General features: G+C 44.2%; 1 protein-coding gene across 2 annotated transcripts in view; it reads left to right on the plus strand.

Moving 5' to 3' along the window:
* The window catches only part of XRCC5 (X-ray repair cross complementing 5), an 88168-nt gene extending 68098 nt beyond the window's left edge, over positions 1–20070 (plus strand). For both annotated transcript variants that reach the window (XM_072961607.1, XM_006207300.4), the window contains 5 exons: positions 6748–6857; positions 7369–7465; positions 9268–9335; positions 18128–18202; positions 18983–20070. In XM_072961607.1, the coding sequence (XP_072817708.1) occupies positions 6748–6857; positions 7369–7465; positions 9268–9335; positions 18128–18202; positions 18983–18997 (365 nt within the window). In that variant the 3' untranslated portion in view covers positions 18998–20070. The remainder of the gene's footprint in view (positions 1–6747; positions 6858–7368; positions 7466–9267; positions 9336–18127; positions 18203–18982) is intronic.
* Positions 20071–27631: the final 7561 nt, after the last annotated feature.

Genomic DNA, 27631 nt, shown 5'->3' on the forward strand with positions numbered 1-27631 from the left:
TTTAAATGGTGAAGTTTTAATTGAGTTTTTTAGTTATTGGTAAGAAAAATAATAATATTAAAAAAAAAACCAACCAGGGCTATGTCTGTACTGCTGAAGTGGTCAGTACTTTATATACCTTAGTTCAATTTCCTGTGCCACTGGTCATGCATAATGTTATGGCTACGCTATTCTCTGTGTCATATCTGATGATTTTTTCTGTTCTTAAAAGGGAGACAGGCACCTTCTTCTGTCTGCTAGATGAAGAATTCTGGGGCAAAGAATCTAGCAGAGTAGTTTCTAAAAGGGGGAAGGATGGGGAAGAAGCCAAGGGCAGGACAGAGCTGTATTCACTGTCCACGTGCTTATAAACAAGACAACATTTGAGTGTCATTTTCAGGTTCATAAAGCTTATACTTTTCCCTAGTTCTCAGTTTTTCTTTCTTTCTTTCTTTCTTTCTTTCTTTCTTTCTTTCTTTCTTTCTTTCTTTCTTTCTTTCTTTCTTTCTTTCTTTCTTTCTCTCTCTCTCTCTGTCTCTCTCTCTCTCTCTCTCTCCCTCCCTCCCTCCCTCCCTTCCTTCCTCCCTCCCTCCCTCTCTCTCTTTCTTTCTTTCTTTCTTTTTTATTTAAAGTGAAAGCAAGTTTATTTAGAGAGGTACACATTCCATAGGCAGAATGCTGTCAGTTTCAGAAAGTGAGAGCAGCCGAGGGTGTTGGGAGTGTTAAATTTTTATGGGCTGGGTAATTTCATATGCTAACGAGTAGGAAGATTATTCCAACTATTTCAGGGAAGGGGTGGGAATTTCCAGAAATTGGGCCACTGCCCACTTTTTGGCCTTTTATGGTCAGCCTCAGAACTGTCATGGCACCTGTGGGTGTGTCATTTAGCACACCAGTGTATTACAGGGAGTGTATAATGAGTCTCAAGGTCTACTAGAAGTTGAATCTTCCCCCATCTTGGGCCTAGTTGGTTGTAGCTAGTGTTTGTCCTATCCTCAATGGCTCTGTCGTTCTTTTAATGGTCGTGCCCTGCCTAGTTCTCAGTTTCTTTTGTTGCCACCCAGTGATTTATTTTTCCCCAATAAGAATATTTCATTAAAGACTGCAAAACTAAAAATGAGAATTATACCAGACTGAGGAGCACAAACATTCCAGACAAGTTGCTGGAATCTTAGAACTGAACTCTTAGAAGTGGTAGCAGAATAGATATTTAAGAAATAAATCAGTGTATCTTATGCCATTCAGAGGAAAAATATTTAGGGCACCTTCTTTTTGTACTTAAATTTTCAGAAGCGCATTTGACTCCAGAGAGGACAGGAGCACCATGGGAAGGGTTCAGTCACTTGTAGTTCCTCAGGTTTATCATCACCGTCCACCCAATTGTGTGGCAACTGTTTGCTGTGTTTCACTGTAGATCTGAAGGAAAGGGAAGTATATGTAGCTCTAAAGATGTTTCAAGTAGAAGTGAAAACCATATATTATTTTTTACATAATTCTGGTTTTTGTAGAAGTACAGCTTTTAAAAAAGTTTAAATGGATGGGGAAAGTTTTAAATATGCTTGTGAACCTTTTCAGTAACTTGATTTTCATTGTATCCTACCTAACTGGAAAGAAAGAAAGAAAAAAAAGCTATACATCTTATCTTCCTCTATTATTTAAATTAAAGAATACCTTGTTAATTTCTATTTCCTGGAAATATCCAATGTATAAAATGGATCATCCAGCTCTGTGGGTTCATAGTAACACTGTGCCTGTGACCCCTAGGTCCACTGCTCACCATTCCCCTGTGTGCACCAGATCTGCAGAGAGGAGTGGGGCAGGGTGGCCTCACAGGTTGCATTTTCAGGCTCCTACCTACTGATTTTCCACTGGTTTTAGCCAATGTGAGACCCTGGTGGGAAGTAAAGGAGGGAGGGAGAAGCCCCAGGCTACTTCTCTTTCTCCCTTAGTAAGTGGGGCAGCATCTCCAGTCAGTCCGCCATGATTTTGGCTCCCACAGGACAGGTCCCTGAACTTTAGTTGCACCCCCCCTCTTTCCTCTGCTCTTCTTTTCCCCATGGTGCCAAGGGGTGCTGGTAGCTTCTTGCTGTTCCTAATCTCTGGGTTACAGCACCATTCTCAGTTGGCTTTACAGTTCTTTATCACCTGTGTAACAAATGCCTGCTTTAAATTTCCTGGGTAAAATATTCAGTGATTTCTGTTCTTCTGGTTGGACCCTGACCAATAATACCCAAAGCCTCTACCCACAGTGGCCAATTTATATCCTATGGTAAAGAGATACAAAGAAGACTCTTTGTGATTGATTTCTGTTTTAGTGACCTGTATGATAACACAGACTTGTTTTCTCACCAGGCAAATATTTCTTGTAAGTTTTTGGCTTAAAACAGTCATTGTAATTTACATGTGGATTTAGTTGATGGCAGACTGGACTACTTGCTTAGATTTTTATTTGCTGCTGATAGATGTTATTCCTTTTTATCCTGATCACATGCTTATTTAAGGGCTTGATTTTTATTGTCACTTTATTTTGCTTTATAAAGATACCATTGTCATTGCCTATGTAAATCTAGTCAACATTTTAAAATTATTTAACTGCTGACATCTGCAAAATGTGCACCTTTTCAATTAGTAAAACTCACATCACTTCGTGATCATGATTAAGAATTAAATTGGGAAGCATCCAGATTGATGCCTGGGTTCGGCAAAATTGTTTGAGATGGCTTTACTGTCCTTTATATAATAATGTGTGACAGATGAGTGAACCTTCTGTCTTTTGGCTCTGTCCAGTGGAGGGGAAAACCCTACAATAAATGACTTCTTTTTACTTTGTTAGAAACATCTTTGCCGAGAACTGAGGTCATAAGTAAATGTAAAGTCAGAGACCAGCAAGCACATGGCCCCAGATGTTTGGTCCTGTGACTGTGCAGCAGGAAGGGAGGTGACTCATTTTGTAGGACTTTGGAGGTGCTGAATATTTTCTCTAGAGAAAGAGAACATACATTTCAGATGAAACAAGAAAACACAGCCATTTTTCTCTTACATAACACTTCTGAACCTTGATAGCATTTTTGACGTAACACTAAAGTATTATTGTAGTAAGATTTATTTTGTGTGTCAACAGTCTGTCCTCGTGTAAGATGCTGGATTAATATATAATGACCATATTTAAAACCTCAAAATCCAGAACAGACATTTTTGAAATCCAGACTCGACATCTTGATTTTGAAGACTCCTTGAGATAAATGGCGGCCCTTGCCTGACCTAGCATCTTAAGATGAATGGCCCTCCCAATGGCCATCTTTTATATTAGCTATTAATGAGTATTATCGAGCCTCTGACTAATTCTGAAAAGCACTTTGGTGAATTATAATTGGGGCTGTGATTTACTAATTATGAAGACTGACAGGTCATTCCTTAGCCCTATAGTTGGTGTAGAAGCAGAGAAAAGCACCCTGATGATCAGCATTTCCTTAACGCGGGATAGGGAAGAAGGGTGAGTCAGAAGCTTAATTCAGCCAAAGTAGATTATTTTTGTTAGCCATTTCTGGATTTTACTTTTATTAAAAATGGCAGGGAAATACCACCGAAGTTTGGAAGGGAAGTCTCTTGTCCACATCTCCTTCTGATATTCAGTATATTAAAGCATCATCCATCACATCTACTCACTAGTGTTAAGTGGTTCATTATAGTCAGTGAACCACAAAATAGTCTAGGTAGAGGGACAGAATTCAGAATCATGGACCACGTAACTGATTATTCCTAGAAGGGAAAAGTCTGATTCTTTGTGTTCACTGGATTTATTGGAAGTTTGGATGCGTTTATCTACCTGTGTTCCTAAACCATCTGAAGGAAAGGACAGAACAGTCTAACATGTAAATAGGACAACTCAATTCAAACTAAATTCAAATTCAATCTAAAAACAAATACAGAACTTCATTCTTAAATGGAAACTGGGTATTGAGACTCCTACTTCCTTGTTTTGTATCCTTTCTTTCCCATAATGCTATTGCACATGGATTATTGGCTGTTACATTTTGCTTTATTGTAGTTTCTTCTGAAATTTTTTTCCTATAGGGTAGCAACTGTGTGTGTGTTGGCAGGGGTGCGGGGGTGGTTCTGTCATATTTCAAGATCAGAATGGGTCCGGAAGCTGTGTTTTTTGCAAAGCACTTCAACATTCTCTATTTGTTTCATGGGCTCCTGAGTCTGAGGGCTCCCTAAGTTTCAGTCCTGAATCTCCTGTGCTCGCTATGCTCTTTTCCTTGTAGTCTTTATGTCATCATATTATATGTAATATTAGTTATGTGATGCTTTATGGCACAACAGACAACTCTCTTCAACCCTTAGTGTCCAGGGTGCCATATCCTCCTGGTTTTCTCCTGTCTCCCTGACCATTCCTTCCTGGCCTCCTTTGTCAGCTCCCTCTCCTCTATACAACATCTAAATATTGTAGTTCCTTAAAGGCTTGGTCTTGAACCCTTTTTTCCTACACTCTATCCTGTTTCAGGAGCCTCATACATATTGCTTGCTCTCCTTGGAACTCCTTTCCCTCCCCTTTTCCTGTCTAAATCATACTCCTTTTTCTTCCCTGCTCCTGTCCATGGTCCCCATGTGCTGGACCACTTCAGGCACACCCTGTGCCTTCCCACTGCAATCTTCACACTTTCGCTCATTCCTTTTTTTTTTTTCTGTCTGAATACCAAATTCTACTTTTCATTGCGCAGCTAAAAAGCCACGTTAATTCATGAAGCTTTGTTATACTCATCAAAGATTGATTTCTTTTAAAAAAAATTCAGATCAGTTGATACACTTCCGTACCACTTGTAGCCCTCTTTGCATTTATCTCCTGTTATTCTTTTTGTGTCTCTGTGTTGTATCCCTTATTAGACAGTGAACTCCCAGAGGGCAAGGATCTTAACTTAATTGTAGCTCCTGTAGAACACATCCTAGTGTCTAATACATAGCACTGAACACAATAAATATGTGCTAGGCTAAACTAAAATAATCAGTACATCAAGCAAAGAGAGATATTTACCCTATACTGCTGAGATTCCTCATTCGCGTTTCAAAAGAATTGAGAACCCTGGAGTCTCTGGGATTACTGCTCTTGTTTGTGCTCAGATAGGAGACTCTTAGTGAACTTTGTATCTAGCAATCTGAGAAAGCAGGCTGCTTGAGTGGTGTAGGAAATAGCAAACAGTTCTGCTACTTCGCCTTTGCAGCCTGAGAGGAGGAGATAGCTTCTATTGCCGTGAGCTTGTGGTTTTCTGTTCTGCCTACTAATCAGGATTGTATTATTTACCTTGTTTAAAAAGACCTGTCCAAACATTTCTTCTCTCCTTTGAATTGTAGCGGGTATTAATTTACTGCTGCAAGATACACTGGAAGGATTTCTGAAAATGCTGGGAAGTGTTTCTTTAATCCCTCAAGTTGGTTAAGTACTTTATTGTAATGGAGATCATAATCTCCTGGTTGGTAGAAAAGATGAAAAGGTTACTGGGGATATTTTTCTCTTGCTGCAAAATTATTATATTAGGAAATACTTCATCCAGTTTTTTAATCCTTTCCACGTGCTGCGAGATCCTTTGGAAATCAGTTGATGGCTCTGCGTTTCAGGTCTTTCCTAGGGCATCGTGCCGTGCTCGGGTCACTGTGATTGAGTTAGTGGCCTGAAGCTTTCATAGGCGAGCTTCAAACTCGCTTTCATTAGTACTTCGCGTGTACACTCTCGTAACTATGAGAGTGCTCGGCTGAGGCCACGACTGTGGCAAACCTGCAGACTTACAACATCTTGACCACTCAGCATAATTTGCTGAACAGCCAGCTAGTGAGTGGTTTCAGGGGACAAGTAAGAGGGAGCCTTTAGGCTGTGACTCTGCACATCTCCTTGCTTTGTTTTTCCACACCGATCGCGAGGGTCTGTTTTGATCTGCTCTGCAGCCTAAGTTCCCTGGTGACTTTTATTTTTATTTTCCTCTGCTTTTTCTCCCATACTGAAGAAGTCTTTGCTTGTTTGTGAGGTGGCCTCAAGTTGCAGCCCACCTTGGAAAGGAAAAATTATTAATGTATTTTTCTCTTTCTGTAGCATTTATGACGTTGCTTGCTGACAGTTATTGTTTATTAAGTATTCATGGCTTTGTAGATTGCTAACTTAGAGAATATTCAGGTTCAGCTAAGGCAGAAGATATGGAGCAATGGCTTTCCATTCTAACGGGATATTATTAAATTAAAATGAGGACTGGTCTTTTCTAATTTGACCTGTGATTGGGAGAAGATGGAGTGTCCCTCACTGGTTTTCACTCTCTGACATTGTTTGACATTTATCCTGACTGGAATTAGGGGATGGAATAGAGGATCTATTTTCTATGACTATTTCAGGAAAGGCAGTTTTGAATTACCCAAATGGCCCCTAAATTTGGGGAGGGGGGAATAAAAGGCAACAACAATAACAATTTTTTTAGAAAAACAACTTAGTGTTTGAAATCCCAAAAGGAACATTTAGCTATAATTCTAAACATTTTAGAAATTTTATTTCTTGACAAATATCAACAAATATTATCTAAACTTTAAAAATATAGACTTTTGGAATCAGCATTTTGCATCTCATCTTTCCTTCCTGTCCACCCCCTTTGAAGAGGAGTGGCTTTTGGGCCTGCCGACCACAAAGCTCTTGAACCATAATACATACTATGGGCACACAGAGCATACACTCTCTCCAACAAGCATCACTCAAGCTGAGGAAAATAAATTTATTGTCTTTTGTTCTAGCGAGTCAGCAACTAATAAATCACATTGAACAGTTTTTGGATACCAACAAAACACCGTATTTCATGAAGAGCATGGACTGCATCAAGGTCTTCCGGGAGGAAGCCATTCAGGTAATGCCATCCTGTGTCCTCTTCCTAAGCAGCTGACCACCGTCACAGGGGAGAGACATATAGCACCCCAAAGATTAGCCTGGGCTCTGAAATAATCATCCTCACTATGAGTAGCAACATATGCCAAGAGAAGTAGAAATGACTAACTCATTTTACTAACAGTAAACATTTCCAGGGGAGAATAAAAGGGGGTGGGTGATTCGAGTGAGCAGGCACTAAATTACTCTATTTTTGTTTGAATCTGTCTGTGCTAAAGGTTAAAAAACAAAGTACTGGGTCACCAGAAAACCTGTGGGACTATGGGGATTTCTGTCCCTTCAGCAAATGGAAAGATTTCTGGCTCCCAGGAGTCATAGCCGAAATTTGAAGTGCCAGTTTCCCATGTACCAGTACCAAGGAAAAACATTTTACATATTTGTAATTCCGTATATATAGTGCTTGGGGCTGAGGATGAATTCTGTTTGTGTGTGTGCTCTGACCCGCCCCCTGCTCTACCCCCATGTGCCGCCAGTTTTCAGAAGAGCAGCGCTTTAACAGTTTCCTGAAAGCCCTGCGAGAGAAAGTGGAAATTAAACAATTAAGTCATTTCTGGGAGATTGTCGTCCAGGGTAAGGTGTCATTTGTCTTTTCCTCCAAATATTTATGCTATTTATTTTCTAAGTATAAATTCTAAATATAAGTTATATTGTGTGATGTGTTATGTGAGGACCTGGTGACTTCCCATGTGGACTTGGGAAACGCTCAGATTTCAGTGAACTGAAAATATTGCTTGATAAACATAAATACAAAGTGATGAATCGTAGTAAACATGTAAGTCGCATCTTAAACTCTGCACGTTATGACCCTCAGAGATCACGCCTTTCCGTTTGAGGAGTGAAGAAGCTGTGCAGGCAGACATTACTTCCTTTCTCCGATTCTTTTAGTTCTTCGGGGTCCACAGCACTTGTCCTGACCTCACCCGCACGGTGCCCTGCTCAGCCTTTCATTGCCACGTTCTTGAGCTTTCATATCAGCAGACTGGCATCTTCATGCACCAGAGCCACTCGGTTCCTCACTTGTTCACAGGGACCAATGCAAGTTAAACGTGGAATGAAGGCAACATACATTTTTTTTCAGTTTTAGGGTTGATGTTTGATTTCCTTCATGCCCGTTGCCCATTTTCTTTAACCTGACTTGATTTTCTTCCAGAACCAAGGTATAAGATATTACCTGTTGAAAGCATATATGAAAACAATGATGTTACGAAGTATGAAACTTTTCATTTGCCGTAGAACCCCCAAATTAGTTTCAACCTGTCTTTCAGTGCAAATTCTGTATAAAAAGAGTTGCGTACCTATCTATCCAGCGTCTAACGGGCAGCCTTTCATCACACAGGCAACCATTTTCCTGACAGTTAATTTTTCAGCCTTTTAACTTCTACACTGGAGAGCAAAAGCAATTAGAATAGGTGGTGAATGGGGCTTACTCAGATCACTTTTGTGTCCCTGCTGCCAACCCAGGAGATGAAAGAGATTGGGTTTGGTATTTATTGAATGCCTCCAGCACATTGTTTGCTGAAAAGAAACTTGCAGGACACATGCAAGATACATGTTTTCTGAGAGCCTATATCCTACTTAGAATACACATGACCTGTGCCATTTCTAGGCACAAATGGATGTTAAATGCATGTGCTTTTCTGAAAGCGTTTCATGCATCAGCCATTTGAGGCAGAAGAAAATTTTAGGAAGAAGAGAAAACTAAAGGGTCGCTTTTCTATCCTTGGTTTGTTCTCACTGAGCTAAAATTGATGTACTGTGCTCAGTGACAGATAAGGCCAATGTAAGAGCGTGTTTCCTCCTGACCTCAGCTCTCTCATCGTCTCGTCAATGGCTAGTAACACTGCTAGAAGTCAGAATGTCTGCAGATCCCATCTGGTACCTAATGGATTTGGACCAAAGTATAGTCACTCAGTTACCATTTGTTTACTGAGCTCCTGCTACGTACTACATTGGAGGGAATATAAAGATGAATTAAATATAGTCCCTGCTCTAGAGAAAAGTATAGTTAGGAAAGATAAAATATGTACAAATAGTTATACAAGATCAAATATGGTGAGAGCCATTTCAAGGGGATAAACAAGGTGATCTGAGAATTCTGATGGAGAGATTCAATGCTACCTTCACACAGCAGGTAGCATTTGAGATGTGGCCTTCATTTTATACAAGCAAAAATAGGAGAAAGAATAATGTAAGATGGAAAGAATAATATGAGTTCAGTGCCTTTAATAAAGTTTTATTTTTCTTACAGAGAAGAGCATCTTTACAGTTTTAAAAATCTCCAGTGCAAAAATGGGAGGAGGTGTGGTGGAAAGGAAGATGGGTTTGGGATTGATTCTTTGTACATGGATTTCACTCTGTGAATTACTTTTTAGATGGAATTACTCTGATCACCAAAGATGAAGCTTCTGGAAGCTCTGTCACAGCTGAGGAAGCCAAAAAGGTATTGGAGAATAACTACCTGTTTTTAGATGAGCTATCACAGTGGATATTATTTTCTTGATACCAGTTCTCCCTTGAAGAAGTAAGATTCTAAAGGTAACTAAATTAGCATATCATTCTTTACTCAACCAACAGGCAAATTCCTTCAGCTGTAGCATCCTTGTGGGACAATTGTAATCCACTCAGCTTTCCATAGGCTGTGGTGATGTGTCTAGAACTCATCTGTAATCATAGCTCCTGAGGTTCATGGTGCACACCACATGTAGTCTAGACCCTGGCAAAGGCTATCCCTCCAGCCCAGTGATTCCCAGCCAAGCCACACGTTAGTCACCTGGGGAGCTATTAAAAAAAAAAATGCTGATGGCAAGCACCCCTTCCTCTCCCCTGAGATTCTGTTGGTATGAGATGGGTTTGGGGCATGGTTTTGAGTTTTTAAAGCCCCTCAGGTGATTGTGAAGTGCAGCAAGGTAGAGCACACAAGTATTCCAACGTAAGGCATATCCAGGTGTTTACAGTAAAATACCTCATGTATGCGGGTCCCACAAACTTCCTGTTGACACAGTTAGTGGGCCCAAGTCTTCTGCTTGGTGTATGAGTATTGAATCTGATTCAGCTATGAGCCAAATGCATGTGGCTGTTTATCTCAGTAACCCTTGATTTCTGATGCAGTTTTAATGAAACTAAATTGAGTAGCTCAAAAGTATATGGTTTGTAACAGTCAGCATCTTTTACAGTCACTGATTGAGCTCGGTCCTGGCAGCTGTCAGTTAACGTGCTAAGCCTCTGCTTTATGCTGGGCACTGTGCTGGATGATAAGACAGTACCCCTGCCCTCTAGAAACTCCGTCGGTCACAAGGTAGCAGTGGAGACTCAAGAATTAACTACACACACTAAGGGAGAGTTTGGTCTAGGACTGTTGGGAGCAAGGCTGGAAGTGTTCATCTGTGGCTAAATTTAAGGCAAATTTAAAATGCCTTGAATTTTTAGCTCAATAAAGGCATTCAGTAAAAACCATAATATTTTTTGGGAGAGAAGTTAGAATATACAAGAATTTTTATTAAGCCTGGCAAAAGCGTTTTGTTAAAGAACAGATTACAGCCCCTGCTTTCAGGAAGTAAGATCCCAGAATTTAAAATGCACGCTGAGATGCTGATGACCGTCTCAGAACGGGTTCCATGGCATCTGTATCCCATCCTGCCGCAGTCAGTGCTGAGTCCTGTGGGCATCAGAGTGTCATTCAACTGCTTGATTTTGTTTCTGTTTGTTGCTTTATACAATGGCATGATGATATTTACCCCCTGAACTAGAGTGTTACTCAGGACTCTCCAGAGAGACAGAACCAAGAGAATGTGTGTGTGTTTGTGTGTGTGTGTATGTGTGTGTGTGTGTGTGTGTGTGTATGGGGTTGGTGAAGTCTGATTTATTTTAAAGAATTGGCTTACACAATGGTAGGGGCTGGCAAATCTGAAATTTGTAGGGCAGGCCAGCAAGCTGGCAACTTTTAGACAGGATTTCTGTGTCACAGTCTAGAGGCAGAACTTCTTCAGCTGATTGGATGAGGCTATCAACATTGTGGAGGGTAACTGTCTCTGCTTAAAGTCAGCTGTTGTAAATGTTAATCACATTTACGAAATACCTTCACAGCAACATCTGGACTAGTGTTTGACTCAACAACCGTGCACCATAGCCTAACCGAGCTGACACGTAAAATCACATAGGGGGAAGGCTTATCAGTCAGCTTTTGCTAACAGGTAAAATAAGTCAAGGCAAATAATTTAATTTTAATCATTATTGCATTAAAAAAAACTGTCATCAGGTGAAAATTGAGTATGTGTTACAGTTTTGCAGGAAGAGGAGAGAAAAGAGCACTGGTCTGAAAAAAGGTAGTTTTTCCCTTGCAGCGGTACATCTTAACCAAAGGCATCACCGCTGAGTGAATCCAGAATATTAGAGGGGGAGGAAGTCTAAGGAGGAATAACATGCTTCTTGAAAATGTCTGAGGCTTATTCTTTGTTGCAAATGCAATGTCATCTTTAGAATTTAAGGGCACAGAGCCTAACCATCAGGAATTTTAATGTCTGATAATGAAGCTACAGAGAGGAATTTCAGTTAAGCCTAGGAATGGGGTGGTGTCCTTACGAGACTGTAGTACCAGCAGAACTGATTTCAGCTGGTTGCAGTTTCAGACAACTCAGAAAACGCCACCAGCTTTGAACAGGTAGAGAACAAGGTCGGCGCAGTGGAGTGGAGGCTGTTCCCGTGGCTCACCGTCAGCGCACGTTCGGGCGTGTCTGACTCGCAGGGTTATGCCTGTGTGTGCTTCAGTGCCACATGAACCCTTCATTTTTCAGAATGAAAACCCAGTCCTTTACATTAAAAATGTTTTTAAGTTGCACAGGTTGATTTTTGGAGAGAAGGGTAGAAGGGAGAGTGCACCTACAGATGATAGAAGAATTGCCGAGTTGGGTTCTGACTCACGGAAGCTGATTCCTTGTGATTAAATAGGAGAGTCATGCTTCGTCTTCAGCTTTTTCTCTTAGCAAACTTACAGACGTGCAATCACTTTTGACCGTGCCCTGAAATACTCATTTACACTGCCTTCAAAACAAGTTCAGTCCCTTTCCAAATAATCAATTAAGGAAACTTGGCTATAATCAGAGAAAGTGAAGACCAATTCTAATGGTCCACTTGAATTCTTTCAAGGTATTTACCATAAGTTATTTATAGTTAACTAGCTGTCACATTGTGTCTATTAAATGTTGTTTGTTAATTTGAAAGGAAATAATTATCCAGGGGTATCCATTTCAGATGAAAAATAAATCATAACTTTATACTTGTACATCTTAAGGGGAGCTATTTCCCTCTGATATAGTCTAAAAATATGTCCATTTTATGATTCTTTGAGACATATAGGTAAGTCAGCCTTGCTGCGGAGATAGAAAATTCTTTCATGACATAAGCTTAGATAGTTCTTTTCAATAACTGATACCCCTCATTTCATTCTGAAGACCAGACAAATATTACCCCTCTTTACATTCATTTCTGTTGTCGTTATAACCTGTCAGTTCTTTCACTTAACTTTTTCTAATTGTTACTGTCAGACATGCTGTTAACATTTGATGTTTGGTAAAGCCTTTTTTATATATATTTTTCTCCAGTTTTGTTTTATTTCTTTATATTTATTGAGGTGACATTGGTTTATAACATTACATTTCTGTGTACAACATTATATGTCAACTTTTGTGTACACCACAGCACACTCACCACTGAAAGCTGAGTTTCCATCCATCACCAGACCATTGACCCTTTTACCCATTTTGCTCTCTCCTTGACCCGTTTCTCTCTGGTAACCACTACTGCCTTCTCAGTCTCTGTGTGTTTATTTTGTTTAGTTTGGTTTGTTCATTTTCATTTTTTTATATTCCACATAAGATCAAAATCATTTGGTATTTGTCTTTCTGCATCCAACTTATTTCACTTAACATAATATTCTCAAGGTCCAAAATTCAAAAAGATGTATACATGTCTGTGCTCACAGCAGCATTATTTATAGTAGCTAAGATATGGAAACAACCTATGTGCCCACTGATGATGAATGGGTAAAGAAGATGTAGTGTATATATACAGTGGAATACCACTGTCGTAAAAGAGAAGAAATATTGCCGTTTGCAACAACATGTATGGGCCATAGTAGCTCCTGTGTACCCTTTCTCTGTCCCATCATTCACAGGGCATGGCTCTGTGGTGGGAGGAGGTGTGGCTATTTATCCTGACACATTCCAGGGGCATCTGGGAAGTCCTTTGCCCCAAACCATAGTCAGTGAGAGACCTGGACTTGTGAAAGGTCAAGATAGGTTGATTCTTCATTTGAAGTTTATCGTCTTTACAAAAAAAAAAATTTTTTTTTTTTTTGAAGTTTCTCCTACTAACCTGTGTTAGGATTAGAACAGTGGTTCTCAGCTGGGAGTAATTTTGTTGGAGACATTTTTGGTGATTAGAGCAGGGGGCATGCTACCGACTCCTAGTGGGCAGAGACCTCCACAACAAAGAATGGCACCATTGAGAAGCCCTGAGCTAGAAGAATTTAAACAAGCCAGATTCTTAACTAAGGCAGAGGATATTGGCTTATTTTGTATAGAATTTTTTTCAGCTGGAAAGAATCCTAATAATCTAGCTAAGTTTTTATTTTTAAAACTTCTCAGCAGTTGGACAGTGGGAGCAGAAAACTGGGATTTCTTTTGCCGATGGGACTCGGAAGAACCCTCAGGTTTTATAGATGAAGAAACTTAGGGCTATGAGAAGTGAAATGCCGTGTCTGAGATCTTGTCGTAAGTCACTAGTCAGGAATCCGGTTGTAGGAATGACCCCCCAGCCGTCCGTTCTTCTTACTCAGTGTTAAGAGCACAGCGGGAAAAAGAATTTATTCCTGTGGCTTTGGAGTATTGTTTCTCATGGGATTCCAGGAAGCTGAGCTATGTCTAAAGAATCATTTGATACAAACTCTGTGGGGGAAAAAAATCATTATTTTAGCACTTGTTTTCCTTGTAGCTGCCTAATCTAGCCTTCTTTATTGTTGTTGACATTTATTGATTTTTCCATCTTAGCATCATAGATGCTCAATGCTTAGCAGTCTGGTCATTTTCCAGATGCCATCTGGAGAGGTGGAGTTGACTTGCTCAGCATCTCAGCAGGTTCATGGCCAGTGAGTGACGAGAACCCAGACCCCGGGCTCCTTCCGTAGTCATCTTACTCCACACCATGACGCCACCTCTCCATCCCTCCCCCCAGAGTACCAGCAGCCACACCTGCGTGAGGAACAGAAGCTCGTGCTTCCTCTTTCAGAAGTACACCCAGTTTTCTGTGTGTCAGAGACCTTGTGAAGGAGCATAACTGCTGGCCCCTATTGGACCCCATGATATTTTCCTTTGTTCTTTTCCACTTTCCTTTTCTGCCTTCAATCTCTAGTATAGTTGTTCTATATGCTAGTACAAGAAAAGTAATAGTTAAAATATCACAGCGTTAACTTACATTTGTTTACAGCTTGATACTTTTAAGATACAATTTTTAAAACTATCAAGGATGAAACATACATACAGTAAATGCACAAATCTTAAATGTGTATGCTGATAAATTCTTATGTATTCATATATCTGGATACCCACCACCCAGATCAAAATACAGAACATTTCCAACACCTCAGAAGGCTCCCTGACATCCTTCTCAGTCAGAACCCCCAAGATAACCACTATTCTGACCTCTGTCACTTGAGAGTAGTTTTGCCTGTCTTAACCGTCATATAATTGGAATCATGCCTTTTATGATTCATCCATGATGTTAAAATTGTTCATTCTTTATTGCAGATATGTAGTATTCTCTTTTATGGTTATATCATAATTGATTCATCCATTCTTCTAACGTTGGACATTTTTGATTGTTTCCTAACCTTGGCAGTTGTGAGTAAACATGCTGTGGGTATTATTGTATGTATCATTTGGTAGACACATATTGTGTGTATCCTAGGGCTTGGAGCATAAAGCCTACAGTACACAAAGCACTTTTGTGCATGTTATTTCATCTGAAAAGCAATATAATCCCATGAGATAGGTAGGGTCAGTAGTAGTATTCCCATTTTATTTTTTGAGGAAGACCGGCTATAGGCAGGCCAGGTGGCTTGCCCAGGGTTACTAAGAAACAGGCAGAGCTTGGATGGTGCTTCTGTTCCCCCACACTAGTTTGAAGAATTTCTCTGCTGCACTGTATTGTCTTTATAGCATGAAATCAGCATTAATGAAACCTAAGTATGTGTCATTTTAGACAAAATACATGCAAATGGACTTTCATTCTTCCTGATGCTTTTGTACGTCTGGATTATGGGTGATTCTTTGGAATCGCCTGATAGTGTTAGAATCAGCCCAGTGGAAGCCTTGTGTTTTTAATTTGGGGATAGCTCAGGGTCTGAGCACAAGCTGATTTTTAGTGTTTAGTCTTGTGGAGGAATCGGACTGGAAGCTTCTATACAGAGATTATTGATTCACTTTCTCTGCCTGTGACCAGGCTTGTATTTCAGTGTACTTGAGAGGTAGTAGTTTATCTGTTTTATAAAGATCTCCAAGCAAGGAGGTAATCCCAAGTAAATGATGGTGGTTTGAGGGTGGAGCACTGTGTCACACAGGTGTTCTTTCTCTTTACTGTCTACTCTTTCAGCATATTGCAGAGAGAAAGAACATAAGAAAAGTCGGGAGTTGACTTGTGTCCCTTTCTGCTGCATTTAGAGAATCTGTTGCTTTTATTGAGAAAACAGGCCAGTCACTGAAGTCTGTGCTTTATCTCTAGCTTCCCTGTCACTGCACAGCCTGGAAATTACTTGCAGTTAAAAACCCTGATGATGAGGAGTGATATGTGCATGAGACCAGCCTCGCCCAGGGCTCTGGGGAGGATAATGGATGGCAGTCCCGGTTTGAGCCATAATTTGCTTGCACAGACACGGGAAGCAGATCTGCCAGGAAGCCAGTTGCAGATGTTTAGCACTTGGTGGAAATGAAGGGGAAGTTTGCTGCTGCTGCTGCTCCTCTCCTCGGAACCTGGCCTCATCTCAGAGCTGTGCCACTAGTGTTTAACTGTGTATACCATGCTCACACCGCTCAGACGGTTCTGTCTTCATTTACCCTGTAGTTGCAGTGTGAAGGGGGCTTTGCAGGTGGGGAGGGAATGGGAATTGGAGCCTTTAGAGGCTGTGTGCAAAAAAACATTAGGAATTCTCTAGATTCATCAGTAAGTACCTGCCATGTATCAGGTTCCTAAGGGATAATAAAAGATATAGTTGACATAGAACCATGAGACCATAGAGTCTGTATTTGGAAGGTCATTTGTGCCCCCCGCCCCCAGAGGTTTATGCTCTACTTTTTAGTCTCTGCAACCCAACTGGATAAGGCTTTATCCCCTTGCCTGATGTTCTTGATGTAGGGGTTAATGATAATGAGTAGGAGAGGGAAGGTACAAAGTGAAAATCATTTTTAATATTGGTAATTAGGAGAATCATAAATAAAGATTAATTTGGGAATCTAAGAGCAGAGTTTAATCTTTAGGTGTAAACCATATGCACATACATGTGTGGATTTCTTACTCATTTATCTCTGTGTGGACCTCAGATACCTTTATTAATAATCAACCAGAATAAATAGATAGAATTAACGATACGGAGGCTGTACTACAGTTCTGTTCCAGACTGTGCTTCCATTGCTAGCATGTTCTGTCTGCTGAACTAGATTCCCAGCACTGAGCATGGTCCAGGTGAGCGTCAATAAAGTGTTATGGAAAGATTTATATATGTCTTTAGAAGAAGATAAATTCCCTAGTCTCTCAGTCAAAATTGAAGTTAATGAATGATGAGATGATTTTGACTGTCGGGGAAAAAGCCCAGGAGGGAGGTTGAGTCAGAAACAAGCCGCCACGGCCCTGTCCATTGTACTGACGAGGCACCGGCCAGTTCTGCCGGTGCTGTTCTCCTGCCTGCGTGTGTGTCTCTGCACACGAGTGGAGGGACAGGCAGCACTTGCTTCCTGAGACTTGTGCACAACCTAGTATTTTAATGGTGACTTTGCTTTGTGATTTGTCAAAGGGACATATTTTAGTCTAATTATAAATCTTAGGTTTCAGAGACCTCTGTTGTGTCCACTGTACCATAAAAATCACTAAACTATAAAGGGAAGGCAGTTCTTGCCATGTTTTCAAGGAGAGAGTGAGAAAAGTATGTGTGAGTACACCTTTCCCTCTTGGGTGGAGACTGCCGCAGAAGCTTAGTGGCCTGGGGATCTCACTCAGCGCCCGCGTGCTCCGTGCACTCTGACCCTGAGGATGCTCACGGGAGAGGCGTGCCTCACCTCCCACCTCCCCTTCCAACAACACCTACTCCTGCAGGCTTGGCTCTGCTACCATTTTAAGTCCTTATGCTGCCAGAAGATTAGCTCTGGTGTTAGGCTGGGAAATGGTTGATAGAACAGTTCTTAGATGCAGTTACCACGCACCTCGAAGGAAAAGAGTCCCCACTGCTATCTCTTGGAGGGACAGGATGGAGAGCAGGAGTGTTGGGAGAGTCTTAAGGGCACTCACATCCCTTTTAAAATCTGGGTTGCATTCTTAGATCCTCGCAGGCTTCGGTTCAGGATCCTTGCTTTTCTATGTATCTGCCTTTTAGAAGCTCCGTGTCTGGAACACTGATGCTAAGCAGAAGTGTACATTTGAAGTTTTCTCATCCATTTTCCTGTTTTCAGACAATTTCCAACACAAATGAGAGGATTTCCAGAAAAGAAATTGAACAACCTCCCAAGCTCACCCATTTTTGTGTTTCACATCTCTTAAAAGAAGTCCTTCCTTTTACCTTTTTGTTCTCACTAGGGTTGAGGGAGAGAGGATTGTAACCTTTAAGTTCAGACACTTTCAGAAGAAACCGAGACATACTGATTTGGGGTGTTTGGTTGTTTTTTTTTTAACCCTCATGAGTCCACATACCCTTTGTGGAGGCAGAAATGGGAATATCAGGTGTCCTCGGTGCCTGACGTAGGACCCTCCACCTGCCCCTTGCCTCAGCAAGCCATGTCATTTCCCCCCTCTTCGTAAGAGCTTTCTCTGACTGGTTAGTGTGGGCTCTTCAACCTCAGAATTGGTCCTCTCATCCAGGGCTAAACGGAGGAGCATATGTCAAGGTAATATTTCTTTTGGGCCATTTGCATGTGTCCCTCCATCAAAAGGGGCAGAAATGACCTTTTGGTATCATGCCTGACTTTCTGTTCACAGTTTCTGGCCCCCAAAGAAAATGCAAAGGAAGACACAGCGGCCATATTTGAGGAAGGTGGTGATGTGGATGATTTGGTAAGTACTTCTAATATATACCAGGTGTTCTAGTGAGTGAAATTGCCTAAACTGTAAATACAGCCACAAAGCCTGCTTATCACAGACTTGCTTCTTATTTGTGTTTTAATTTCTAACACACCAGGAGCTCTCCGCACTGTTATTTATTGCTGTTGTAAATTTAATCAGATAAGTAATTTCATAATGGACATCCCTGTGCTCTGTGGTTTTCTCAGTTTATTGTTCACTCAGTTTAATCCTCTCCTTTGAAGGACTGAAAAAGAGCTGGGGGAGGCTATTCCTTTAGCAGCAAAATGTCATAATTTACTGAAATTGCTCTCAACCAAAATAGGCAATACAACATGCAGTTTTTGTGGGATGACAAATAAAAACAGCCTTTAAAAAGCCTAATTCTTTAATGTTCTCAATTAACAATGTAAACAGAATAGGCTGATAGGCACTTGGGGATTTCTGGACCTTACCACACCACGCCTGGCAGCCTGGGCAGCTGTGTAGAAGTGTTGGCCTTTGTATCCATCTTTCATGTGTGGAAACTTCCTGCTTTTAAGCCTCACAGGACAGCAGTCCAGTCAGAACTTCAGCTTTTTTGTGGAGAAGTTCTTAGTACTGAAATGAAGAGATACTTAGAATTTAACTCTTAAAATGATTGACAGTGAGTGAGTGTGCAAGTTTATGCAGACTGCCAGTGAAGAGAACCGTTGTCAGTAAACTTCCTTCCCAGAGAAGCAGTGGTCTGGAGGTGGCCCGGTTCCTTTCTCAACGTGTTGTTCCTGTTTACAGCTGGACTTGATATAGACCACAGATGTGTGGGGAATCTCCAAGAGCTGCTGTCACGGTGGTGCTGAGAGTCCTACACGGAACACCCTGGAGGGGGCCAGCCAAGGGAACCGGAAGCTCTGGAGGTGGTCCCTGCAGGTCACACAAAAGTGAATCACCTCATTCCCAGTGGAATGAACACAGACATGTAAAAGGGATAGTTTAGACCCCATGCAAGCTTGTAAAGAGTCATGGTTATTTTCTCATCATCAGTGATGTGTTTCTTTTGGGGTCTTATTGAGCTCCATATGTCACGCTCATGCTTTGAAGTTTCTGGAAGATAAATTTCACCCTGGCCTGGTAGGTTGGTGAGGACTGCAGCCCTCACGAGGTTATCTCGTCCAGAACTGTGACATGGACACTGGTGGGTTCCTCAGTCCTCCCTGGAGATCCTGCCCATTGTCTGACCCTCTAACGGCATCACAGCTGACACTGATCAAAGGATGGCATTAGTTTCTCACAGCAGAAAGCTGACTTTGGAGAACCATGGCCAAGGGCTGACCCATTTCTCTTTTTACTTAAGCCTTTTTAGTCACCAAATTACTTTGGCTGTACAGCAGAGGGGGAGGGGGAGGGCACCGTTCCCTGTGTTCCCGTTTGAAGCAGTGAGTTACGGTAACGCTCACATGAAGGAAAGATACCCACCCTCTGACATATCGCTGAGCTCTAAAAAAGCAAACCAACTAATAGAAACACAATGACTGAGAGATTCACTACCAGTAGTTAGGATTCTATCATTTCATTACTCTACTTGCTGCTCTCACAGAAAGTTTGGTTGTGTTAAAACACTTCTTCCTTAATTTCCTAGTCTTTTCCAGCTCTACCCAAGTCTCCTTTCCTGTCTCTCTGAATGATGTTTCCTTTCCTAAAATAAAAAAATAGCAAGCCCTTATTTTTTCCTATCCTCACTTCTTTCCCGAGTTCCAGCTCCTCCTCCCTTGGTGTCATAAACTTCATGGTGCTCAGTCTCCTGTATCCTCAGCAGCCCCATAAATGACCATTGATTCACTTCATTTCGCAAACATTAATATTAAAGGCGTCAATGATTCGTTCCTCCTGTGGATTGCTGCTCATTAGTAATTGTCTGCAAAAGAACTCTTCAGTTTTGTGCTGAGACTAAAGACCCTCTGTGCCTTGACTGAAAATGGGCCTCCCTGAGGGGAGAGGGGAGCGGTCTGCTCTGGGCCCTAGCACTTCCCCTCATACCGTGCACCTCTGAGTCAGCCGTGACGTGCAGCTCCCCATTGCAAGCGACCCCAGTGAAGGATGTCATATCTTACTGTCCAGTTGCACAGTTAAGGCCCAGGGAAGGTTTGTGACCTGGATGAAACTGGGACATTTCACAGAATCAAGAGGGAAGACTGTTCTCTAAGTTCTACGTCACCCTCGTCAGATCCTCCTGGCCGTATGAGTCAGTTCAACGAGAATGGCCTCGTAAGCATCCCTTGTCTTTGTCGGTTTGGAGAATTCTCTCTTGGAAACATCCATGTTTTCATCAAACGAGGAAAAGTTTGGATCAGGTTAACCCTCTGTGATGCTTTTTGATTTATGTTAGCACAGTGAGATTGTGCTTCCCCTCACCCCGCTTCTACCTACGCTGTCTGACTACCTGAAGGAAGAAGCGAGTTCAGCAGGCTGGGGAGAGAAAGGACCAAATTAGCCATGTAATTTCTAAATCCACTTCCTGTGGGCAGGGTATAGGTGCTGGGCGGACTTGGTCAGAACTTACCGTTTCGAGTAGGGACATCATGTTTTAGGTGAACGCACCAAGGCCCCATTTCCCTGAAATTCGGTTGGCAGATGTGTAGGACCCCCCAGGCGCTCTGCCAGCCGTGACCTGGGAGAGCAGCATGCAGTGCGGCATCGTCAGTCGGCCACAAAACCGTTAGTCCCACAAACGATAGGTCTTGTGGGAACTGAAGTCGCTGTCAGTCTGTCACCTTTGGTCCTCGGTGTCACTAACATTCATTGACTCATAGAGAAGGCAGAAGTAAAGGAGGAAGCTCCATCCCAGTCACAACCCCAGCAGCCCCTTGAGGGTGTGTGCTGGGCTGCCCCCTGTGAAGAACCAGTTTTAAATTTTGGATTATGATCCCTTGCCAATTAATTTACATATAAAATTTAGACTTGGAAAAATCTTTGGGAAGCCATGCTGAGCATAGGCAGTGTTTCATCTAGTCCAGGATGGTTTCTGAAAGTAAATGAACACATACATACTTCTGTTTTGAATATGCACCGTGCTAACGACTGGCTTTGCAGCTAATCTGGATTCAGGCAGCAGATACTCTGTTTGGTCCGCTGTCTCCCACTGGCCTCACTTTGTACTGCCCCCTTCTTCTCCCAGGGATTCTGGGTTCAGAACACAGGCCGGCAACTCAGTCAGAGTGGATGCCGTGAGGGGACGGTGTGGGTGAGGGAGAGAACACTAGGCCAGCCGAGCTCTGCATTCGAGTTCCCCTGCTGCTTGCTCTGGGGTCTTTGTCAAGGTGCTGAACACACCGTCCGGGCTTAGTACGGAAGAGCACCCCCCTGAAAGTACTTTGTGCACTGTATTCTCGCCACATCCGAGAAGTGCGGCACAGGCGGCTGCTGGTGATTCTGTGGCTCAGTGATGTTGTGGCTGAAGACCAATTCTTTTGGCCTTTCCCTCGTCTCATTCCCGTTCCAGGCAGGAAAAAAGGTGGGCAGGGAGGCACCAGCTGTGGCTGCCTCTTCCTTAGGAAAGACAGGGGTGGTCCTAATACAGCAGACTTCTTTTAGCAAAACTTTGCCACATGTCCAATTCTCGCTGCAAGGGAACCTGGGGAATTGAGAAGATCTACGTTATTTCAGCCACCCCAACTTGGGACAGGTCAGGGAGAAGAGGGTGGAAAGTGGGTTAGCCGACCGGCACTGCCACCCCGTTCCTTCACTGCTGTGTAAACTCCCCCTTCTAGACTTCCATTTTGCTTGCATATGGTAATTGGTGGGTTTGTTTCAGATTTAAACACAGTTAATTGAAGTAACACTTCCAAAACACAAGCTAGTGAGTGTTGGTAAACTCCAGACCCCCCAGCCCTCCTGTTCATCATCTTCTATCTTGTGTCACAGCCAGAGATTCTGTGGAAATCTCTGGATGAGCCGGAGCAATTCCTGCTATCTGCCATAATGCTCAGGGCCTACAGGGGCCTGGGGCAGCGCTGGGGGTGCTGTCCCTCCCGTAGCCTTTTTACTGGGAGGAGTACAGCCCTTCCTCCCACCGTGACCACTGGCCCAGGCTTGGCAGCTGTGGGACTTGGAGGTGCCTGGAGGAAAGAGTCCAGACGTGGAGTTTCAGTTCTATAATCCAGGCTTAAGTCGTCTGCAGTCTGTGCCGTTTGGTGATTCCACAACTCCTTTTTCATTCTTCCTCTCCCTGTGCGAGCCTACCTTTTAATTTCCACTGAATACAGTGAATCAGAGCCCAGCCTAAAATCATACTGCCTACATTTCAAATTCTGCCTCTACCATCGCCTGGCTGTGGACCAGGGCCAAGTCACTTAGCCGTTCTCAGCCTGTTTATGCAGCTGTCAGGCAGGGTTTGTTGGTTGTACCCAGCTTCCAGGGGTGTCAGGATGAATGAGGACGACCCAAAAGAACACCCCTGACCCTCCGTGGATTAGCTGATCAGGAACAATGCTCAGAGAGACAGTTCCGTCTCCACCCCTAACCTGCTCTGTGTCCCGGGGTGCATCATTCCAACCAGCCACCTGTGTTCTGCAAAAGGGACACCTGCCTCTGAGGGGTGGTGGAGTAGAAGGTGAAGAATGGGAAGCCCTCTGAGAGAAAAGAACTCGAAGGCATTTGAGTTCTGGGTGTGCACACTCCCTTACGTGTGTGTTTCGGAACCTCGGCAGCTGGGTCACATCGCAGCGCGTCACTTTGGCCCCTTTGTTTAAAGCCTCACCTCCCCTTTTTCTGACTTCCTGAGCCCTGATACTCCAACAGCGTCAGGGTTAGATGCCTTTTATGGGCCACTATAATCAGTAGAGATTAAACCTAATGGAGGTTTAATCACTGCTCATAAACTGCCACGCGCCCACCGGCACAGGGAGGCAGGGGAGTGCAGGGCTGCCGAGAGGACACTGGCAGGTTCAGGGCTGAAGGGTATAGTGTGCGCATGCCTGTGCAGTAAGAGATGGTAGAAGGGAGCACATCATCCCTTGACTTTACACACACGTGTGCATGCAGACTCAAACCCTCCAACACATACATACACATATGCACTCATTACACAGGCAAGGCACAACCCTGTCCCAGCGAGCACACACACGCATATGCCCTTGCTGGGCCACCGTATGCGTTTCCGAGGGTGTCTTCTCTTAAGGAACCACTATTGGATTAGGAAGAGCCCACCTTACTCCCCGAGGACCTCATCTTGAGTAATTACATCAGCAACGACCCTATTTCCAAACAAGGTCACATTCTGAGGTCCTGGGGGTTAGGACCTCAACAGAGCTTCTGTGGGGGACACAATTCAACCAGTAATAGCCACTGAGGTTGTTTATTATGTCTGCAGATAATGCATGTGTGGAACTAGAAGAAAGAGACGTGGTACAGAGAGGAGGGGGGTGGAGCTGGACACACATACGCGTGAGCAGGCCTTTGGGGAGTGTGTCTGTATCTGTCAGATACCTAGGACAGCACCTGAAACACAGAAGGGACTCAGTAATTTTCGTCCTCTTCTTTCTATAAATATAAAAAAGAACGTGTGTGTGTGAGAGATGGTTTTGCTCGATGAGGTGATGAACATTTGTCCATCTTGTGTGAGTGCAAGGGGTCAAGCTGTGGAGAGAGAATCTGTTTACTGTGAATATGAAACAAACTGCAGAGTGTTCTCTAAGTGTTAGCTGTTACTACTGATAATTCTGTGACTTTGTATCCCTTTATTCATGCATTCTTACATGTTATGAGGAAAGAGACCACACGGTCAGTGTCTTATCTGGTCCCAGGCTTGTGATGCTACCACGTTTGTCCTCATCAGAGTACGTGGGACACAGGCTCTTACCAACACCAAGGCTGCTGGGAAGGAGTGCTTTTCTTCTTGTTCCAGCTACCCCACAAGCTGGTCCCCCTGCCCACCCATTCCCTGACATGTGTCCTACGTTCCTTGTCTATAAAATTCAGTGTAATAAACATACACTGAGCACCTGCTATATCCAAAACACTGAGGGGCACTCTGGAAGATGGGAATGGAAGAACACATTGGTCCTCCCGAAGTTCACAGATAGCAAGAATCCATGGGTGGGAAATGCTATAAAAGGGACCGAAAAAGAGCTTTAGGCACTGAAGGAGAGATTGACTTCAGTCTTGGTAACTGGGGATGCTTTAGGGAGTTGGTGACATCTAAGACGGGCCATGAGTGGAGCAAAAATCTAATTGGAGAGCGGCAGGATGTTCGAGTATAGGGCACAGCAGAGTTCAGGTCAGGTCCAGGAAAGGGTAAGTGGCTTGGTTAGGTTGGAGGGTGAGAGGCATGATGGAAAATGGTGAGTAGTCAGGCTGCAAGGACAGGTCAGGGCAGTTGTCATGGGAAGAACCGTGTGTTTGAAAAGAGAAATGCAGTCAGATGGGTGCTTCAAGGTTTTCCTGGCAGCAGTGTACAGAGAGATGGAGAGGATGCAGGGACCGCCGTCTGGAGGCTGCCAGAATAGCCTTGGAGAGAGAATCAGGGTCCAAACCAGGGCAGCCCCTGAGGGAGTGGAGGGGAGGGATGACCAAGAGCCAGTGGGGGGTCCTGAGATTCCTGGAAAACCAGAGCCTGCTGTCAAGGGCATGCATGTGTCGGTCTGCCACTTTCAGCCCACTTGTCCCCACCCTGACACCCCCCTTCCTACCAAGCCACGTCCCTTTCTGACCTCTGCCCCCTTAGAGGAGAGCACCTCTAGTCTGGCACCTCCTGTTCCCTGCAAAGCTCTCGTCTGTGACACCTTTGCCTGTGCCCCGTGGCACAGGAGACCCCTTGGGGCCAAACAAGCCCAGGTGCATGTGTGCCAGCCCCATCTCCGAGCCCCTGCACCTCCGTCCTGTCTGGCTCTGGGTTCCTGTCCCTGAGACCCAGACTTTGTGAGAATTGGGGTAAGGATCCCAGACCCCGCTCACTGGAAGGCTTCAGGTAGGGCTGAACCCTGCTCCTGGCGCATTGGTTCCTGAACTTTGCATTAGAATCACTGGAGGAGCTTGAAAAACTCTCGCTGCCCAGGTGGCAGGCCCTGCTGATTGAGTCAGAATGCAGACGTCGGACATCGCTAGTGTTTGAAGATTCCTCACTAATTCCACGTGTGGCCAAGTTTGGGCACCACCTCCTGGAGTTCCCGCCTGCTCTTGGCAGGATTTAGCTCTGGACGGGGGTCACAGACATCCGCAGAAAGGCTGTTTGGTCCCTCTTTTCCGTTTGGCCTGGAGGCATTTGGCCTCTGCATCTCGGGGCCGCAGGGGACACAGTGGGATTCTTCTCTGTCTCTTTCCCTCCTCCCTTCTCCCCTCTCTCTTTTCTCCCTGTGGTCCTTGCTGAAATGAAGTAACTCCTAATAAAAATAATCGTGCAACTGTTACCAGCTAGTGACACCCTGGTGTGACTGATGGATCCGGAGTGAATGTTCCAGGAGTGGGAGAGGAGCCCTGGGGGCTGAGATGTGGAGGAAGAAGTGACGTAGACACAGAATTTCTGAGGCTCAAAGGCCAACTGGACCGTTTTTCGGGGTTGTGAGGGCACAAGGAGGCACCCAGTATGGCTTTATTCAAGGGAGACGCCCATGTTTGCTCTCCCTCTGATATTCCAGGCCCTGTGGGCTGCACACACAAAGACACCAGTGTGGTGCCTCTGTCTTCCCAGAGGCGATGGAGGGGTCCTTCTCAGACTGGGACTCTCCTTCCCCTCTGGCTTCTGCTACAGAGATAAGCATACCATTATCACAGACATTGGGGACCAAAGGAGCAGCCTTATTTATGACCAAGAAAGCGCCAACACACCCCGCCATACAAATGCAGGGCTTCTGTACCATGGGCTGTAGAGGGCTGCTCTGGCCAGAGGCCTCCCCCAGCTGCCTTGCTTCACCCATGGCTGGCAGAACAGGGAGAGACCGCGATGAGACCTTCCCCATGGGGAGGGGACGTGGGAGAGTTCACTGTGCCTGAGCACAGGGTCCAGGAAAGACACAGTGAAACCCCACCCACCCTGCTCCTGGGAGGAGTGGAAAAACCCTCTTCTAAGGAAATCTTACTTAAGGCTTGGCCCCACTTGGGAAGTTTGAGGATCTGGCTCTGATTCTGCTGCCTCTGCTTAATTAGAGTGGGCTTCACCGGGAGGGAGACTGCAGGGAACAGAGGGGTGGCCGGCAATGGCACCGACCCACAAAGACCCCGCTCTCTGTCTCTGGCGTCAGTCTCTCCAGGATCCATCAGAAATGATGGGCTGGAAGATGCTCCAATTAATTGCTTTCCGGCCTTGAGGTGGCACCACCACTGCCTGTCAAAGTTTTAATTAATCATGCCAGCAGATGGGCTGTCATGGGCCCCAGCAGCCAGGGTAATGAACTCATTTATTATCGGGCTCCATCAGTGGGAGGCTGTCCAGGCTTCTGGGAAAAGAAGAGAGGGTCCTGACACCAGAGCCCAGGATACTTGCAATTTGGGGAAAGTGGGAATGCTTTGGTTTCAGACCATCCAGTGGCCCTTATGAAGAGAGGGAAAGTGTAGCATGGAAGAGGCTTGTGGCTCAGGCTGAAGGATGGAGCCTTGCTGCCATGGTGCTTTAGATGATGCTAGAGGTTGGTCTGGCCCTCTGGTACCCCCTGCACCCACCTGACTCATGGAATTAGGGTGACACCATGGCAGGTATCCTTAGTAGGGGCACATCAGGATGCTCCGATGCACCACTTCTCAGAGGTCCAGGGTTGTGCCCTGTGGGTGTCTGCTAGATTTTATGCCCTGGGCTGTCTCATTCATTCTCCCCAGTGCCCACACCATGTTCTGCATGACAGGTGTTTAATAAATGTTGTTGAATCTGTGGAAGAATGGATAAATGCATACATAAGTGTGGAGTTCCCACCATGGAAGCTACCACTCTAGAAAAAACAGATTATTGAGCCCAATTTAGGTCTGAGGTTCTAAGCAGTACCTGACATGGGAGTCTGGTTTTCGCTTGGGCAGGTAGGGAGGGGGGTCACAGTGTACCTCTGGCAGGACTGGGACAAACAGAGCACATAACAAGTGTGGCCAGGAAGGGGTCAGAGTGTCCCAGCCAAAAGGGACAGTGAGAATACCTGGCCCATCCCCTCCTTGGCCAAGGAGGCTGAGGACCAGCAGCGGAGACCTGCCTGAGGTCGCTCGCCTCGTTGGCGGCACAGGTGGGCCTGGGGCCAGGTCTCCTGACTCCCGTCCCTGTTCTTTCAATGTCTCCAGGCCGCCTGAAGCCCCTTCTGCAGCCTGCTCGCCTGGCTCACTCGAAGCAGCCGTGTCCAGTCGGCCTTGGTTGCCCGCTGTGTTCACGCCGCCTTTCGGGTTGGCACTTGTGTTTTCTTCTACAGAATCCCTCCTTTCTCCGTCTACTGTTTGTATGGGGAGAACCCCTTTGCCCGGCACCCCCACCTCCCG

The sequence above is a fragment of the Vicugna pacos genome, chromosome 5 (assembly GCF_048564905.1).
Source record: "Vicugna pacos chromosome 5, VicPac4, whole genome shotgun sequence".
Lineage (NCBI taxonomy): Eukaryota > Metazoa > Chordata > Mammalia > Artiodactyla > Camelidae > Vicugna > Vicugna pacos.